This window comes from Rana temporaria, chromosome 1, assembly GCF_905171775.1.
Source record: "Rana temporaria chromosome 1, aRanTem1.1, whole genome shotgun sequence".
Classification (NCBI taxonomy): Eukaryota; Metazoa; Chordata; class Amphibia; order Anura; family Ranidae; genus Rana; species Rana temporaria.
The window spans coordinates 284134251-284154063 of record NC_053489.1 but is presented as its reverse complement, the minus strand read 5'-3'; the positions used below and the strand labels follow the sequence as shown (position 1 = coordinate 284154063).

General features: G+C 42.0%; 1 protein-coding gene across 1 annotated transcript in view; it reads left to right on the top strand.

Moving 5' to 3' along the window:
* The window catches only part of TMC1 (transmembrane channel like 1), a 95737-nt gene extending 78040 nt beyond the window's left edge, over window positions 1-17697 (top strand). Inside the window, exons 15-18 of the mRNA XM_040356383.1 lie at window positions 9508-9633; window positions 13545-13623; window positions 13722-13818; window positions 17474-17697. Of these exons, the coding sequence (XP_040212317.1) occupies window positions 9508-9633; window positions 13545-13623; window positions 13722-13818; window positions 17474-17595 (424 nt within the window). The 3' untranslated portion in view covers window positions 17596-17697. The remainder of the gene's footprint in view (window positions 1-9507; window positions 9634-13544; window positions 13624-13721; window positions 13819-17473) is intronic.
* The last annotated feature ends 2116 nt before the right edge of the window (window positions 17698-19813 follow it).

Here is a 19813-nt window from a genome sequence, read left to right as displayed (position 1 = left end):
CGGGAGCCGCCGGTAACAGCACACTCACTGAAGCAATGGCACGTAGGTGCCGTTGCTTCAGTGTGCATGTGCCGACTATGTTGGCACATGCAAATACAGAGGATAGCTCCTAAACTGTTCAGGTTTAGGAGATATCCTGGGTAGCTACAGGTAAGCCTTATTATAGGCTCAGGGTCGATCCGCCCTATAGGCTCACTATGCAAGGCGCTTAGGGCCCCACAAAGCTGCGAAGGGCCCCCCAAATTACTAGAGGCCCTGCCTGGTGAAAAGTCATTTTCGCCCCCTCACCCCGCTTCTCAACTCGCTGGCTGCATGGGAGAAGAGGTAAGAAGTCAGCACCCCCGCTTCTCAATTTAATGCAAGATGTAATTTCCGACAGCAGAACACCCCCTTCCCCCGCTTCTCAACTTTCTTTAATGTGTCATGTCACTGTCATTAGCGCCCCCCATTTCTCATTTTTAATGTGCCATGTCATTTTGCTTAGGGCCCCAGGGAGGTCAGGATCAGCACTGTATAGGCTTACCTGTAACAAAAAGTGTGTTGTAAGAGGGCTGGGCTGGAAGGGAGCATGTGTCTTTTAGAGACCCAATGGTAGGACTTCGGCTACCTACCCCCCAAATTTAAGGGCCCCGTGATCCCAGGTTGCCAAGCTACGACCCTCGAAGCTTGATCGTTTTTGTTTGTTTTTTGTTATTTTTATTATTGTTTTTATGTTCATGGCAGGTGAGGCTCTGACTCACCATCCTCCCCTAACTGCACATCCTTGTCTTAGATGTGTTATCTGGATCCTCTGCATTATCTAGATTTGACTATATATATTTTCCTTTTTTTTGTGTGTGTGTGTGTGTGTGACTCGGGACTCTTATGCCGCGTACACACGATCGATTCGTCTGATGAAAACGGACCGTTTTCATCAGACGAACCGATCATGTGTGGGCCCCATCAGTTTTTTTTCCCATCGGTGAAAAATCTTAGAATCTGTCTTAAAATTATCTGATGGTTAAAAAAACTATAGAAAAAAACGATCGTCTGTGGGGAAACCCATCGGTTAAAAATCAACGCATGCTCAGAATCAAGTCGACGCATGCTCGGAAGCATTGAACTTCATTTTTCTCAGCACGTCGTTGTGTTTTACGTCACCGCGTTCTGACACGATCAGTTTTTTAACTGATGGTGTGTAGGCAAGACTGATGAAAGTCGGCTTCATCGGATATCTGATGAAAAAATCCATCGGACCGTTTTCATCGGATGAACCGATCGTGTGTACAGGGCATTACACTTATTTGTAGCTGGAAACTGTAAATCCTTTCTTCTTTGTACTTCTACTGTAATTCACATTTACATTGCTGTTATATTCCAATAAGCATTTCATCTGGTAAAAAAAAATCCTTACAGATGCAAAGGACCTCCTGCTGGTATAAATGGTATAAATTAGCGCACCCTGCTGTAAGATGTCCTACAGCAAAAGTAACATTTAAAAAAAAAAACAATGACACTGTTTAGAATGCTATTAAATTACTTGTTATTGCTGCTTTCTTTAAAAACAATAACAAAAAAACAACAATAAAAAAGAAAAAAAGAAAACTCAGAACGGATCTATTTATTGATGAGTGATTTAGAATCTAGTTTCTTTGAACACAAAGATGAGAACTACCCGTGACTCCTGAGCCTCTGGAATAGCATTAACGAAATATTCTCAATTATACATATATAAGCTATATTTTTTTTTTGATCTAATGGGTTTATACAGTATGAATATGGCCTATACATAAGCAAAAGGAACAATGTATAAATTACCTAAAAACAATGATAAAAAACTGTGACTATGTTTATTGTATATAACAATATGATGCAATTTTGTATCGTAAGAAATAAAATGCCTTACAATCTATTTCTTTTCGTCAGCTTGTCTCACTGAGCCAAGTATATTAGTTTATTATGGGCATATTAATGTAAACCTCTTCAGAATTCTAGAGCCTTTTCACATTTTATTAGTTTATATAGTTTAGTTGCCATTAAATGACATGAGGGGCAATTTATGTTAAAATCCTATTATTAAATTCCTGAACACTATATTATTTTGTAAGGCACGTCAAACAAATGTGTGCATTTAGAGAAAACAGGAGAGAAAAAGAAAAAAATAGATTCACCTCTGAAGTTAATTTTCTTGCTTTTCTGTTTCATTGCGTGTTTATCTCACACATATCCACTAGGGGGCAGTTTGGTACCTGTATACACACCTCAAGCTGACTACTTTTCTCAAGCAGAAAAATTCTGGGTTGTTTAGGAAATAGCATTTTTTTTTATATTTTGTTAATGTATGTTGCTGATATACATTTGTAAAATAACATGTGCCAAACAGATGAGCTAGCTAGATTTTTGGCTTTGGTAACAGAGCCATTAATTCCAGCCAGCAAAAGAAGGGGTCTCAATGTTTGAGTCCCTTGATGGCTTAAAGTGTTACTAAAAGTAAAATCAGTCTGTATATACAGTTAAGCATTAAAGTGGTTGTAAACCCATTATAACAACTTTATGCTACAGGTAAACCTGTATACCTGTAGCAACCCTGGATATTGAAATCAATGGGCAGCACTGCCGGACCGGCAAAGCGCCGATGCAGCTGTTTTACCCATTTATCGGCCGCTAGCGGGGGTTAAAAGCATCCCGCTAGCAAAAATGGTGGTAAAGCTCCACTAAAGATAGCAGCGCTTTACCGCCGCCGCCGCCCAATGTGAAAGGGGCCTAAGTGCTGTGCCCATCTACAGCAGTGCTCTACCCTCTCCCTGCTTTCACAGGGCACAGAGGTAGCAGTGGGAGCCAGTGGTGTATTTAGGTTTTGTGCTGCCCTAGGCCTGACTAAACGTGTGCACCCCCTAATTTAAATATTACCCACCCCCTTCCTGTCAAGGCCACACCCCTTTCTGTTTAAGACCCATCCTGACATTTTCGAGTGGGGACACTAGTTCTCAATGCCTAGGTGGGGGGAATGGATTCCCTTAATTTGCAAAGATTTCCTATCACTTCCTGTTTGGCTATGGGGCAGAGAGTGAAGGGAAATCTCTGCAATGGGACAGGGATAGTAAAAAAAAATTTGACAGGGGCTATAACCCTCCTTTACTCTATCCAAAATGGGAAAAAAAGTGTTGCCTATAGTTCTACTTCAAGCACAAATTTCTGATAATTTTATGGAGAGGACTAAGAAGATATAACCAAGCCAATGGTACAACAGAAAACATATAGCACAGTGAGGAAGGTTTGTGGTCCAGGATGATAGGACAGTCAAAATTAGAAACAGTTTGCATTACACCAACAGTGTAGCACAAGCCAGCGGGGACACTTTCTGTGCTGCCCCCCTGCAAAGTGCTGCCCTAGGCCAGGATACAGCGTTGGTGGGAGCCATTGGAGCAGGTGCAGGGCAGAGACACACTGAGTGTGTCTATGGATGCCCACAGCCTGGTTCAAAAGCTTGCTAGGTGGGCACTCGCAGATGAGGAGGAGTGGAGAGCACCAACACGGCACCCCAGAATTGGAGGTACACATCAGATAAGCATAATGGTGTATTATTTTAGGGAGAAAAAAGCCTTTATAACCACTTGTGGACCAGCCGCCATCATTATACTGCGTCAGGTCGGCTCGTTCCCGCGAATCGCCATAGCTGTATGTTGATCCATTTTACAGCTACAGCAGGCGCGTGCAATGTCTGCCGTCCACCCACGATCGCTCCACAGAGAGCAAGAATGGGGATCTGTCAATGTAAACATACAGATCCCATTCTGAATGAGAAGTACAGAGTGATCGTCTGTTCCTAGTGATTAGGAACAGCGATCTCTCTGTACTCCCATTCAGTCCCCTTCCCAAACAGTCAGAAACACCTCCCAGGAAACACATTTGACCTCTGGATCGCCACTAGTGTTAACCCCTTCCCTGCCAGTTTCATTTATACAGTAATCAGTGCATTTTTATGGCACTAATCACTGTATAAATGTCACTGGTCCCAAAAAAGTGTCAAAAGTGTCCGATCTGTCCGCCACAATGTCGTAGTCCCGCTAAAAATCACTGATCACCGCCATTAGTAGTAAAAACTAAATTAATAATAAAAATGCCATAAATCTATCCCCTATTTTGTAGACGCTATAACTTCTGCGCAAACCAATCAATATACGCTTATTGCAATTTTTTTTTTTTTTTACCAAATTGGCCTAAACTGTTGAAGAAATTAGTAATTTTTTTTGGGGGGGGGGGATATTTATTATAGCAACAAGTAAAAATATAGTTGTGTTTTTCAAAATTGTCGGTCTATTTTAGTCTATAGCGCAAAAAATAAACACAGCAGAGGTAATACCACCAAAAGGAAGCTCTACGTATTTGTGGGGAAAAAGGACGTCAATTTTGTTTGGGTACAGCATTGCACGATTGCGCAATTGTCAGTTAAAGCGACACAGTGCTGTATTACAAAAAATGGCCTGGTTATTAAGGGGGGAAATCTTCCAGGCTGTAAGTGGTTCAGCTCAGAGAGAAAAATAAATAAATGAATTGTTCCGAAAAGAGGACTAGGACCTGTGTCATTGGGCATTGTGCTTATGTCATTGGCATCTATCTAAAATACTTCAGAGATCTTTCATAATTTATTGACAGGTGCATTGACTTGCAATCCTTCAAGCAGGTTTTGCATTTTTATAGACTTGTATAAAGTGAGTAAAATCCCATCAACACAGGCCGTTAAAGATGAAAACTTCCAGTAGGGACACTTGTTTCGAGGACGGCTGTCTAGGTGAGAAATGCAGAGATTCTCTCTTATTTCCTATCATGTCTACAAGACAGCAAGTGAAGGAGAATCTCATAAATGTAACACAGATAACTAAAAAAAAACAAAAAAACAAGGTTTGAAATACTCTAAAAGTAAAAGATTATAATAAGAAGCCAGTGACCATCTTCCTAAAGAGAAAAAAGGCTGCAGACTTGTGACAGCAGGCATTCAACAATCTGTGCATACATAGCAATCATTCTGCATTCCGGAGTCCTTATTGAGCTTATGTATATAATGTTGCTTTGGCATTTTTCACATTTAGCCATGAGGTGGGTGAGAAAAGTTGAGGTATTTTTAGGCCATTCTTTCTCAATTTGGGTTAGGCATATTGACGCACTAATATTTTTGTCAAGATTGAAAACAAAATTAAGATAATCGGTTCCCAGGAACACAGTGCAACTTGTTCTCAAGTTTCCCTGCAGGCAGCTTCCAATTGAATCACACAGTGAAAGATACATGGTTCTGGTGCTCTAAGTTGGGAGACGATAAGACTTGTACTAACAACTGAAATCCTTTCCATTCTAATCTGGTCACGTGTTGCAATCTGTGCAAGTTAGAAACATAAATATGTGTGGACATACAGTACATCAGATCCATTATTCTCATACTTATGTAGCACTACCCCCGAAGGAGCTGCTGGTTTGTTTTGGGTGGCATGTTATCCAGGGGTCAAGTCCCGGGGAAAAAAGTGTGGGAACTCCCACCCAAGATCCACTCCCCCACCAAAAAAAAAAAGAAAAAGATACGCTTATATGCATAATTACTAAATTTTTCGATCCACTGTACCTTAGTAATCCTTTATGTTACTGGCCGCTTCCTGTATATGGATTCATCGGGTAGTGTGCGGGTATTCTGTCACTTCCTTCGATGCCGCAATGTCTCCTGGGAGCTTTTGTCATTGTTCCCAGGAGACATTGCGGAGGTCTGCCGCGAGAACTTGCTTCTTTCTAAATCCTGCGATAACTCGCGACAGACCTCCGCAATTTCTCCTGGGAACAATGACAAAAGCTCCCAGGAGACAATGTGGCATTGAGGAAGTGACGGAATACCCGCACACTACCCGATGAATCCATATACAGGAAGCGACCAGTAATATAAAGGATTACTAAGGTTTGCCTGCCCCTGACAGTGACTCGAGCTGGGCATCGCCACTTAGTGAAGGATTGGCTCAGGCGGCTCGGCTGTAGTCCTGCAAAGGGAACTGAGTTCCTGCTGTGAAAAAAGTGCAGGAACTCCGTTCCCCATGCGTTCCCGCAGGACTTGAGCCCTGATGTTATCTCTATTCCTTCGCCGTCTAGGGTACTTGATGAGAGTTGATAAAAGAGTTTAATGTCCACACGTTGCACTTATTTTTCTATGCTTTATTTTACCAAACGTGGTAAAAGAATAAAAGTAGAAGTTGAAGAGGTGGAAGGGTAATAGATAGTAGGTTTCGGTGTATAACTTTTTTTCGGAAGCACTCCTGCTTCCATAAAAAAACAGCTTCGTCGCCACTCTAGCCAGAGTGGGTATTGCGCACCTGGATAGGCCTCTCTCACTAGCCTAGCAGCCAGGATGTCGCACAAAAACTTGGTAAAGTCTCTGCCACAGACCTTCCCAAAGGTGGAGGTATATTCGGTCCAGAATCCTTTCAGCATAGGATTAAGCACCCGGATCTCTTCTTGAAATAAATTCTTGTGAATTCAAACTGACAGGCGACCTTCCCTTGGCCTCTCAGTATTAGTGCGTCCTTCAATGAAGTTCAAGGCCTCTCCTGAGTGTACCAGCCTTCTGCTCGGTGCTCTCCAGAATAGGTGCTTCATTAAGCGGCTTCCTCCCTCAGAACAGACAGCACAGGACCACTCTGCAAGCGTAAACCCAGCCTAACTACCGGGCCTACTTGGTAGATCACGACTCCAGACCAACGTGGTCCCGGAGCCTGGAACACTTGAACACGCACCCCCGGCCATGAGGGCCACACACGGGGGTGGTGGGACGACTGACCAGGACGGACCACGACGACCAGAACTAATGACGTCTGTCCCTTAAGTACTCTCCCCCAGCATTCACAGCAAGGCGATCAACCCCCACTGATTGGCTGCCGAGGAAAAACACTCAATACACCTTGACTTGACTGCTGCCACCCTTGGCCTGAGGCGGGACCAACACCCCAGACAACAACAGTGGCCACTCACAGTACAGCCAGGGCTGGAACAGGTATTTAAATCTCTGACCACCCTCTAAATTTAAGGCAGCACCAGCTATGAAAGTAGCAGGCCTCTACACTTAGAAAATGTGTTCGATATTGCATAAATTTGAAAATAGAAACTTAGAAATGTCCATTATTGCTAAGTAGATTTTAAAGCTGGCCACACACTTTACATTTGCTTCTTGCCCTAAATATTTACTTACATTTTAATTAAACATGTGCTGTAATATTCAACCCAGTACATGTCTCAGATTGTAAACTGGCAATATATACCGTAATTGTTTTTAATTTAGTGATCCACCTGGTCTAAGGATTGGTAGAAATCAACATGGAGTGTTAAAGTGGAGTTCCACCCGAAAATGGAACTTACGCTTTTCGGAATCCTCCCCCCTCCCCCCTCCGGTGTCACATTTGGCACCTTTCAGGGTGGAGGAGGGAGCAGATACCTGTGTAATACAGGTATTTGCTCCCACTTCCGGGCATAGATCACTGAGGTGATCGCGGTGACCTACGACATGTCCGGCGCCTACTCCGCCCCCCCCCGGGCTGTCCTCTGGAAGACACACAAGTCCCAGAAGACAGAAGGTACCAGTGGAATTGCGCAGCGCGACACGTGAATGCGCATTAGGAAACCAGGAAGTGAAGTCGCAAGGCTTCACTTCCTGATTTCCTTATCGAAGATGGAGGCGGCAGCACCTGAGAGCTCAGGACAGGTAAGTGTCCATATATTAAAAGTCAGTAGCTGCTGTATGTGTAGCTGCTGACTTTTAATATATTTTTTTTTGGCGGAACTCTGCTATAAGATAAATTACCAACATAAATCATGAGCTCATGAAAATAATCAGTTGCAGTCGGTAGGCTTTGGGATCGTGTCGTTATTAGTCTGTCCTTATTCACACTGGCACTTACACCCATAGGGGTAGATTCAGATAGAAGATACGACGGCGTATCTCCAGATACGACGGCGTATCTCCAGATACGCTGTCGTATCTCTAAGTCCGGCCGGTCGTATCTATGCGCCTGATTCATAGAATCAGTTACGCATAGATTTCCCTAAGATCCAACCGGCGTAAGTGTTTTACACCGTCGTATCTTAGGCTGCATATTTTAGCTGGTCGCTAGGTGGCGCTTCCATAGATTTACGCGAGGAATATGCAAATGAGCTAGATACGCCGATTCCGAAACGTACGTCCGGCAGGCGCATTTTTTTACGTCATTTACGTTAGGCTTTTTTCGGCGTATAGTTACCCCTGCTATGAGGCGTATCCTATGTTAGGTATGGCCGTCGTTCCCGCGTCAAATTTTTAAAATTTTACGTCGTTTGCGTAAGTCGTTCACGAATAGGGCTGGACATAATTTACGTTCATGTCGAAAGCAATGACGATTTGCGGCGGAATTTTCGAGCATGCACACTGGGATTTTTTTTTAACGAACGGCGCATGCGCTGTTCGTAAAAAACGTCAAATACGCGGGGTCACAGTTAATATACATAAAACACGCCCACATCATCCACATTTGAATTAGGCGGGCTTACACCGACAGATACATTACGCCGCCGTAACTAAGGGCGCAAGTTGTTTCTGTATACAGAACTTGCGCCCTAAATTACAGCAGCGTAACGTATCTGAGATACGTTACGCCGGGCATACAGATAGACGATTCTATCTGAATCTACCCCATAGTCTGTGAATGGACCATCATGTCTTTAAGTGGCTGAAGCTGCCAGGTGCTGAATGTAGGTAGCAGCCCAGGCCCTAACAGGGGTCACCACCACCTTTTCCTCCAACCGGGCATGCACCTCTGGAAACTGACTCTTCCCATCTGCCCACACCCTACATAATCTACAGCAGTGACTGATCGAGTCAGTCCAGCGTGATCTACACCTCCTCTCCTAAGCTACTCATCCCAATATGACATCCATGTGGGTGCATTTGGGGTCACTTACCTGGAGCCACTTAGCTGTAAATCTCACAATGGAGACACAGATGGCAGATTCTCTGCTAGAAAAGTTTTTATTCCTATCTGTGCCCCTGCTTGAGGGATTTTACTTCTTTCAAAGTCATGAGTTGCTACCAGGAAAGGGAAAAAACGGTAATCGCCAACAGGGAAACAGAAATCAATAAATAAAATAAATTGGCCTAAAGTGAACCTGTCGGGGTAGCAAGAAAAACCTGAAGAATGTGTTAGAAAACAACAAAGCTTCTATACTTACCTCTCCTATGGCTATCGTCTCTTACCTGCACTCTGCCCCAGTGCTGCAGCCTCTGTCAGTCTCTTTGGCGTTTTACATTTCAAGGAGTGTCAGATACCTGTGTCCTGTGGTTACATTCTCTGGCACCTATGCCGCTGCTGGGCAGAGCAGGTGGTTCATTAAAATTTATAGGATACACAAGGACACACAAAATGGAGAAATCCACATACAGTAGTACATGGTTTCTGTACGAATGACTTGTATAATTTGTTTTTACTATATACTTATGTACTAATATATCTGAATATGCTTTGTTGTTAGTGGGAAGCAAAGAATGTATGAAGTTATACAGGAGACCTTGGACAATGACTTCCCTGCATGGTTTGCCAAAGTATTCGGCTATGCCTCAAACCCTGGACTTATTCTACCTTTCATCCTACTCATGGTGTAAGTTTTACATTAAAAGTTCAAGTACAAAAGAAATTTGCATTTCAAAATGCATAATGCTTTTAAAATTATGTTTTTTCTTGACGTAAGGATTGTTTTATGATATGATATCATATGATGGCCGGCGGTGGGCAAGCGGTTAAAAGCTCCTTTCTTAGCCTTTTAAACTTATTGCCCATTGGAATATACTTTCAAGTGAGTTTGCATACAGTCTTTTTGAAGAATTCCCATTTCTGTTCTGTGTTCATCAATGCCAATATTCCCTCCCAGGTTAATGCCGCGTACACACAATCATTTTTCGGCATTTAAAAAACAACGTTTTTAAAAAATGTAATTTAAAATGATCGTGTGTGGGCTTCACATAATTTTTCGGGTTCTGAAAAACGACAAAAAAAAATTTGAACATGCTGCATTTTTTAACGACGTTTTAAACAATGTCATTTTTCGGGTTGTAAAAAATGATCGTGTGTGGGCTAAAACGACGTTAAAAACCCCCGCGTGCTCAGAAGAAAGTTATGAGACGGGATCGCTCGTTCTAGTAAGACTACCGTTCGTAATGGAGTAAGCACATTCATCACGCTGTAACAGACAGAAAAACGCAAAATCAGCTAAAGCAGCCCAAAGGGTGGCGTCATCCGAATGGTACTTCCCCTTTATAGTGCCGTCATACGTGTTGTACGTCACCGCGCTTTGCTAGAGCATTTTTCTTTAATGATCATGTGTGGGCAACGTCGTTTTAATGATGAAGTTGGAAAAAACTTTGTTTTTTCTAGAGGCTGAAAAACGTTGTTGTTTACATGCCGAAAAATGATCGTGTGTACGCGGCATAAGTCTTGGAGAGCAGCCCGCATCCTTGAAAAAAAATCTCTCTTAAAGTTAAGTGTTTTTATATTTCTTGTGTATGATGGTTGCTTACAGCTAACATTAAATTAGATCATGTTATGGTCACTGCTAACCAGATGTTCTTATATATGAATATTGGTAAAAAGGCCTGCATGGTTTGAGATTACCAGGTCCAGCAAAGCATCATTCCTAGTCAGGCCTCAATAAACTGGATCATAAAATTGTCTTGTAATAGATATATACATTTTTGCCCTTTAACTCCTCCAGCAGTGCCATTACTCCAGTCAATTTCTGTGTAGTTAAAATCCTCCATTATTATCACTGTCCCAGCCCTTTCTGTCTGTGCAAGGAGCTGAGTCTCCACCTCCTCATTAACACTGGGGGATTTATTTTGGAACAAAAAAAATATATACTGTAGATATAGATTGGCATATGGAATGCTGACCTGGAAGGATTTCTGGCAGATGTTCTGTCAGCATATTGGGATCTTCTGTCTATTGTGATGTTTTCCACCCTACTTCATGTTTGCTGGCTTTCATGACATGGTTGGAGTCCAGGTTCTGTGAGCCAGAAGCATCTATGAATTTCTGTTTCGTATGATGCTAACAGCTTGGAAGGCTACTTTCTGTAATGTCTATAATTGGACATGGAAGGCTTTCTCTCAGCACTTTATGCAACCATTGGAAATATTCCTCTCTTAACAGTTACTCACAGGAATTATTTTATGTAGCTATCCCCTTTGCTGAACTGGAGGTCTTATCCGTCAAAGACCTTCTGTGGTTTTGCAATATGTTTTGGTGGTGTTGAGACCCAGGACTTCCTTGTCTGTCTAAGGTCTGTCTAAGGTAGTTTACGTCTTTTACTTCAACTGGGACAATGTTCTTCTGTACATCTGACCGGCTCCAGTGTACCCAAAATAAGCACTTCTCTCCATTCTTTAGTTGTGGTTCAGACTGTGAATCTATCTCTCAGCTATTGCTTATTTTATGCAGTATTTTTCCTTTTTGTATTTTAAAAGGACTTAATTTCACCATTTCTGTCACATTTCTGTCACAAATCTGGGCTATGAAAACTGAATACATTCATAAGCAGAGGGTTCTTGAAGTGAAAAAAATCATGTAAAACAGATCAATATATTTAGAGATATAGGTAGCTGAATCTATACTGCATGCCTTTTGAGTGTTCTTGTAGGGATTAGGTTTGGCCCCACACCCTAGGAGGACTGCTAATTCTGACTACTCTTTCTGATATTGCCAGAACCATAATTGCTATTTTGACCTTATTAGGCCCTGCGTTGACAGGATTTTGTTAGTAGATGATTTTTTGCACTCCCATAAAAGTCTATGGAGGTGCAAAACCAACATAAAGCAGGTCAAATGCATTTCAGAATATTAGCTGCTGGTTAAAGTCCATTAGCACAGGCCAAATTGCCAAACGTAAGTTATATAGGCAAGGTATGTTATATAGGCATAGGCATGACGTAACCGAGCAACCCCGTCCCTCCTGATGTCATGTGCCATCAGAGGGGGGCAGGGTCATCCATTTTTTTGGGGTCTGTCGAGCAGCGTGATTGACAATAGATGTACATCTCGGGACACTTTTTTCTTTTTTTTAATAAAGAAATTGTCAAAAACGGTCTTTTGTGGTTTTTACTTTTTGACACTTTTTTTTGGTGAATGGGTAGGGGTACCCCCTACCCATTCTCATGGGGGGGGGCGGGATTCTGACAAGTCCCCTGCCCACAGACCCCCACAGCCACCAGCCAAGGGTTGTGGGAAGGAGGCCCTTGTCCCCATTAACATGGGGACAAGGTGCTTTGGGGGGACTCCAAAGCACCCTCCTCATGTTGAGGGCATGTGGCCTGGTATGGTTCAGGAGGGGGGGCGCCCGCTTATCCCCCCATCCTGTCCTCCAGGCTGCATGTTTGTATAAGGGTCCGGTATGGATTTTTGGGATTTAAAAAAAATATATATGCATGGTTCCCCTTAAAATCCATAGCAGACCTGAAGGGCCTGGTATGGATTCTGGGGGGGACCCCACGCTGTTTTTATTTTTTATTTTGGCGTGGAGTTCATTTTAATATCCATACCTTCAGGCCTGGTATGAGCTGGCAGGGGATCCAATTTTTTCCTTGATTTTTTATCTATATTGCCGGGAGACAACAATACATTACAGCCGAGAGCAATTTTAAATTACATGTTTTTCCTTTAGAAATTACATTTTTCTGTGGCACTGTAAAACACATCAGACAGATGCATCACTTTACAGGCTGACTAAGGGGACCCCCCAGGCACGATATTTAAAGGAATATTTTATTTTTATTGTTTCACTTTAAGCATTATTAAAATCACTGCTCCTGAAAAAATGGTTGTTTTAAAAACTTTTTTTGCATTGATACATGTCCCCTGGGGTAGTACCCGGGTCCCCATACACTTTTTATAGCAATAACTTGCATATAAGCCTTTAAAATTAGCACTTTTGATTCTTCATGTTCGTGTCCCATAGATTTTAATAGGGTTCGCATGTTTGCACAAATTTGCCTGTTCATGTTCTGGTGGGGACCGAACTGGGGGGTGTTCAGCCCATCCCTATGCTTGTGTATATAAACCGATGGCATCAGTAGAGCAGTGGAAGGTCTCAGTAGGGAAGAAATTAGTGTGAGTAGAGAGTGGACGGTGTCAGTAGTTTTTATTTTTATTATTTTATTTTTTATTATTTTTTAACAATTTTTTTTTAGGAAACCCATTAGGGTGCTTTGGTGAAAAATCAGGGGTCTAAACAGGGGGAATCTGCACCACACAGGGTGATTAGGGGCTGCTCAGGCACAGCAGGCACACCCTGTGTGCACACCTATGAGTCAGTGGCTCAGTGCTTAAAGCGGAGTTCCAGCCTTTTTTGATGTTTATTAAAAGTCAGCAGCTACAAAAAGCATAGCCTAGTCATACCAATCTTTAAAAAAAACTCTGTTGTAGATGCGTCAATATATTCATATTTCTTACTGTGTAATACTTTGAATTTATTTTGGATGTAGTTTATTGAAATATTCATTAATTACTTTTTATTCCCAGTATGAGCATCTACTATCTAAATGCAACTTCAAAGGGATACCAAGCTGCAATTTTGGAACTCAAGAAAAAACTGCAGAGCGTAAGTATAGATATGATATATTTTATATACATTACTTAATAATATCCATGCAAATTTTTTGATGGTTATCTCATGAATTTGTTACACATCTGCTTTAGCAAGCTGAAGAGAATAAAAAGCGCAGTAAAAAAGCAGCAGAAAAAGCAGCAGAAATAGCAGCAGAAGCTCAAGAAGCCAGTAAAGACAATTCCCCTGGTAAGAATACGGATTACCTTGTTACTAATAAGAATAAAAGAAAACTGTGAAACATTCCAACATGCTTGTAGGTTACATAGCCCATGTCTAAATTGTCCCTAGTATGTGTGCCTGTGTATGTATGCATGTGAGATAGAGAGCTTCAATTGTCAGGTTCTTAAAATGGCCTTGTGTGAAAGACTAGGAGAATTTAGGGCTACCTAGAAACTCACACAAGTATGTGCTTGTGTACTGCTTTAGTTCATCAGGTAAGTTCCATGAATAATGCTATGGATATCGGCACTAAAAGGCACAGGCAGATGTTGTTTTCTGGATTTTGGATGTGTATTTGACCCTTTAACTTTCACTCTTAGCTTGGCTTACAGCAACAGCACCTCAATCTGATTTGTCTGAACGTGGAATAAAAGGCTTTTTCCTGCTTGAAATAAATCAGATTGGGTTGCTGTATTTAAGCCGACCTAAATGTAAATGGTAAAATATTAACTACTCATCCAAAATATGTGATATCAGAATATTGTGTCACTGAAGCCAACTGTGAAAATTTAGTTGTATGGATTAGATTCACTCATGGCCTTACACTAGCACTTAAAGTGGTTCTAAAGCCTAAACATTTGTTACCCTAATGCAGGGGTGTCCAAACTTTCTTCAAAGGGGGCCAGATTTGATGAAGTGAACGTGCGTAAGGGCTGACCATTTTGCCTGACATTCTTTGAACCATTAAAATTTGGTCTAAGTGTGTTCGTTCGAGTACTAATACACTGCCCAACACAAATTCTCTTGCCTTTGTGGCTGTGTGTGGTGAAGAGATGAGTGTGGGCGTGTTATTTGGATATACCGTATTTATTGGCGTATAACACGCACCTTCACTTTAGGAGGGACGTTTCAGGGGGAAAAAAATGTAAATAAAAAACTGAAGCAAAATATCAGTGCCCATCTGCAGCCTTGCCATTGCCATAAATGCAGCCTCTCCATTGCCATGAATGCAGCCTAATCGATGTCCATCTGCAGCCTCCGAGGGAAGGGGGGGAGGGGGGCGGGATGAGCACCAACAGGTTACATACAGGATAATCTCCTGTTTACACAGCAGCCTCTTTAATCCAATTTATCCCGCCTCCTATGATAGACAGAGGAGTCGTCCAATGGCAGCCCAGGAGACGGGACTTCCTATTACAGATGTCGCTGAGTAAACAGGAGATTCTCCTGTATGTAATTTGACAGCACTCGTTCCCCCTCTCCCTGTTCCCTCTGAGGCAGCGCCGTTAAAAACAGTATTTATCCAAATTACCAGGGGGGGCCACATTAAACTGGAACGGGGGCCGCAATTGGCCCCCGGGCCGGACTTTGGACATGCCTGCCCTAATGCATTCCTTGAGGGACTGGGGGGGGCGGATGCACGCACAAGTGCCCCCATGGGAAGCAGCTTCCCATGGGAACACTGGACAGAGAGGAGGAGCCAGAAGTGCTGGCGGTGAACCAAGAAGAGGAGGTTTGTGGCCATTCTGTGCAATTCCATTGAACAGAGCAAGTAAGTATAGACATGTTTGTTATTAAAAAAAATATTTTAGCTTTACAATCGCTTTGCGTTCCTACTTATGTTATACAAGATTCACACATATTCATAAGACACACATTTTTCCAGTTAAATTCAGTTAGAAAATGAGGGAATATTGGTGATTGCTGTGATAATAGTGTGTGAAAAAATTGACTGCTTAGGGCTTGTTCACACATACAGCCTAGGAGGTCGTAAAACCAGGTGGTTAAGCTGCAGTTTTTTTTTATCAATTACAATTTTTCTTATACGTAATATACAAACAAAAAGAAAAACAAACAACAAAAAGGAAAAGAAGACCAAAAAAAAACACCAAAAAATGAATATATTAATCAATTAGCTCGATATTTTCCAATATTCCAAATACAATCAGGCTCCATTCCAATGTTCCTTCTTGCTATTGATCTCTGCAGTAATACACTCCTCTAAGTATGACCTGTGTGGCCCTTCAAATCTGCGAGTATTTCTCTACAGGCAAACAGTGGTAATTTCTGTTGTTTTTTCTTGCAAGTTATCCACTGTTCATGAAATATGTGTTATTTATATTCTTTTGGTTGATTTGATTTACCATCACATTTTTTTTTGTAAATAACACAGTTAGAGCCGGTTCAAACTGGGGCGACTTGCGATCTGACTTGATGTCGCCTCAAGTAGTCCCATGTCGCGCTGTAGAAAAAAACAATGGAAGTGAATGGGAGCGGTGTTAATACACACGACTCAAGGCGATCCGACTTCAGAAAAGGTTCCTGTACTATTTCAATCCGACTTGTAGGCGATTTGTACCCATTGATTTCAATGGAAATCGCCTCAGAAGTCGGATCACTGTCTTAACTGAAGCGACTTTCCAGGAAGATATCATACATTTCTCAGGCAAACCTCTCCCTCCCCCTCCCTCCCCCTCCCTCTCCCAGAGCTGGTTGTTGTTTTATTGGCCACTGGAAAGTCTCCTGTCCTGGAGACGACTTCAAGTCGTATTGTAAATCGCCCCAGATCGCCCTGTGGTTCATGTTCAAGTCGTGTCGGAGTCGCCTCTGAAAGTCGCGCTGGAAGTCGTGTCGCCCTAGTGTGAACCGACTCTTAAAGGAATGTATTATTGTTAAGCAGAGGGAGGCACAACAAGATTCATGTCACTATGTGATTTTTGAGGTTGTGGGAACACGATCATTTGTTTGCAGCCACCCATATAGTATTACACATTGACTCTAGGATAATTGGTATCTGGCTTTTAAGGGAGTGTGGGATAACACAGACATCTTCACTTTCAATAAGGATTTTATCAGTGTTTTTTAATTTATCGCATCCTAGGTTAATGATAAACTGCTTTCCTATTAATATATTTTAATTTGTCACATCAAAGATCCTATGTTTTCGATAAGAAGGATGCAAATTCTACTCACTTTGCATAAGATACACCTTGTAAGTAAACCTGGTGATGGAAAAAGTTTTTGCCCTGCCCCTCTTCAATTTATACTTAGCACTGCCCTGTTCTCATGGACCCTGTATTCAGTGTATACTTGCTATCAGCTCTATATGCAGATCATGCCAGCTAAGGTGCACAATGTACAACAAGGGCATATTTGGTTTGCCCCAGTTGCACATGTGCCACACTTGGGGCAAATTGTGTATAAATGGTAGAAGAGAAAAGTGATAAAATTCTATGTTTTTATTTATTTAGTACCGTATATACTCGAGTATATGCCGAGTGCTGAAAATGTGCTGAAAATGCCCCCTCGGCTTATACTTGAGTCACTTTTTTGCACCTGATCTCCCGGACTTTGGGGACCCGGTACTGGTCGGCCATAGGTCCCCTGGACCCCAAACTTGGTACACATGTAGCCCCACTCTTCCTCTACAAGTGTGCAGTTTGTTGTCTGGGGGATCTACAGCTGGAGAGCACTGATTTTTCAAAGCCAAGCATCCCTTCCGTAGACTCCCATGTTAAACGTCAGTCTAGTCTTAGGAACAGTGAGGCATGGGCACAGTGAGGCAAGCACATGAATTAATATTTGTATGTACAGTTTTATTGTTGCATCATTATTAAAAAATATGAGCTTGAAGACAATCAGTGTTTATGTGGTTATGTGAATTATGGCATTTGTACTTCAGGGAGAGGGCACAATAAGAATGAACATCCAGGAGCTGGTCATAAAGGGAAAAATCTGGAAGTTCCTCCTCGTATTGCTGTGACTAAACCACCAAAAACTAAAGGACCACCTAAGCCTTCATAAAGACCAGGAATTACCCAAAAATATAGAAATGTGAAAAATTCTAAAAACTATTATTTATGGTAACAATCAGAATACTAATAGCTACTGTAAAAGGCTTCCAGAATCTATTATTAATACATGTGTATTTGTCTTCTATTGTCAATTGACTCAGTATAAGTATTTAAATAAATAAACCATAATTAAAAAAAAAAAAAAAACTTTTGTTTGTATTTCTAATATATGTTATTTAGGCCAGTATGTTATCTATAGTAAAAAATATGCACAAACAATAATTACTTCCACAGAGGTTATAGTCCTTTATCACAAGGTTACCCAAATCATGCACAATTGCTTTAAAAGAACAATCCTACACGCTGTACACCAGATATGACGATATGAAACTAGTGCTCTAAACAAATCTATCCCACCGCACTGCCAATAGAAAGTAATGACTGTCAGTCAACACCTTTCAGTTTTTATTGCTGTCTGTGTCCCCATTGGGGAGATTCACCATCTCTATTTGTCCTATTTACCATTATCATTGAACGTAAAAGAAAATCCCAAATTGTTGAGTTGTCTCCAAAAAAGTAAAAACGTTATGCCTATAGTTCAGTTTAAGGTCTTACGTAGGCAATGTGGCTTTGGCAGAAACCATGTATGACCAGGCTATTTATAAGAGGTCTTAAAGTGGTTGTAAACCCCAAAAAACATAAAATAAATAAATAAAAACTTGCAAGACAAAGGCATAATGAGCTAGTATGACTAGCATACTAGCTCATTATGAATTACTTACCTTAGATTGAAGCCCCCGCAGCGACCCTCGTTCCTCTCCTCCGCCGCCGCCACGATACCCGCAGTGACTTCCGTATATCGCCGATCCGGCGCTGTGACTGGCCGGAGCGGCGATGACGTCACTCCTGCTCATTCGTGCGGGTCCGGCACGATCCCTGCGCATACGTGCGTTTCCGGCACTATCCCATTCAAGACCCGGCAAGCTTACTGCACCTGCACCATTGTCTACGGCGCATGCGTAGACATCGGTGCCCGATTTTCTGCAAACATCTACTTAACCGTGTAGGTTAAGGAGATATTGCAAGCACCTACAGGTAAGCCTTAGGCCGCGTACACAAGGTCATTCCAAACCGATGAGAATGGTCCGACGGGCCATTTCCATTGGTTCACCGCTGAAGTGGCCTGATGGTCTGATGTGCGTACACACCATCGTTACAAAAACCGATCGGGTCAGAACGCGGTGACGTCAAACACACGACGTGCTGAATAAAACAAAGTTCAATGCTTCCAAGCATGCGTCGACTTGATTCTGAGCATGCGCGGGTTTTGAACCAATGCTTTCTGTACTAACCATCGGTTTGGACCGATCGGGCAGCAGGCCATCGGTTCGATTTTAAAGCATGTTTTAAAATTTTGGCCCGAAGGACAACAGACCGATGGCCTATACACACGGTCGGTTTGGTCCGATGAAACTGAACCTCGGTCCATTCTTATCGGTTTTGTCCAACCGTGTGTACGTGGCCTTAATGTTGGCTTACCTGTAGGTGCAAGTAGTATCAGAGGGTTTACAACCACTTCAATATGGAGACCCTTCTTCTAGTGGAGGTTTATGACTTGCTGAATTCCTTCTTAGCTAGCTTGTGTTCTGTCAACAGTCCATGGCTGCTCACCAGAGACATGAGAGTCAAAGTGTATGCTATTTCTTTTGTTTGAGAGCTGCATCGAGAAGTACAGTGTTACTTTGAACTGTATTCCAGGAATTGCTTGTCTGCTGAGAGAACTTGCAATAATTTAGGACTTTACATAAAGTCTCAGAAAACTTTCATTAAGGTCTTCATGTTATATAGCTTGAATAACATAACATAGCTATAGTATATTACTTATCATTGTAAAAGAACATATTCCACATTTCTTTCCTCAATTCTTACGGGAAAAAACAAAAAATGGCTTTGATAAAAAGTGAAAAAAACAAACAATTTTTCCATTATTTTTTTTCTGAGCCTTCCCATCTCTAGTCCTGACACACTCCAAGTCCTGTTGTGACAAGGCTGCTTAGTGCAGTTGTCACCTTAGGGCAGGAAGTAAGTTAATGTCAGAATTACCAGGTTAAAATAAAGAACAAAGTGTGAAAAGAGAAAACCACTAGACTTGAGCGGACACCTGGATGTTCGGGTTCGGGTCCGAACCCGAACTTTAAAAAAAAAGTTTGGGTTCTGGAACCCGAACC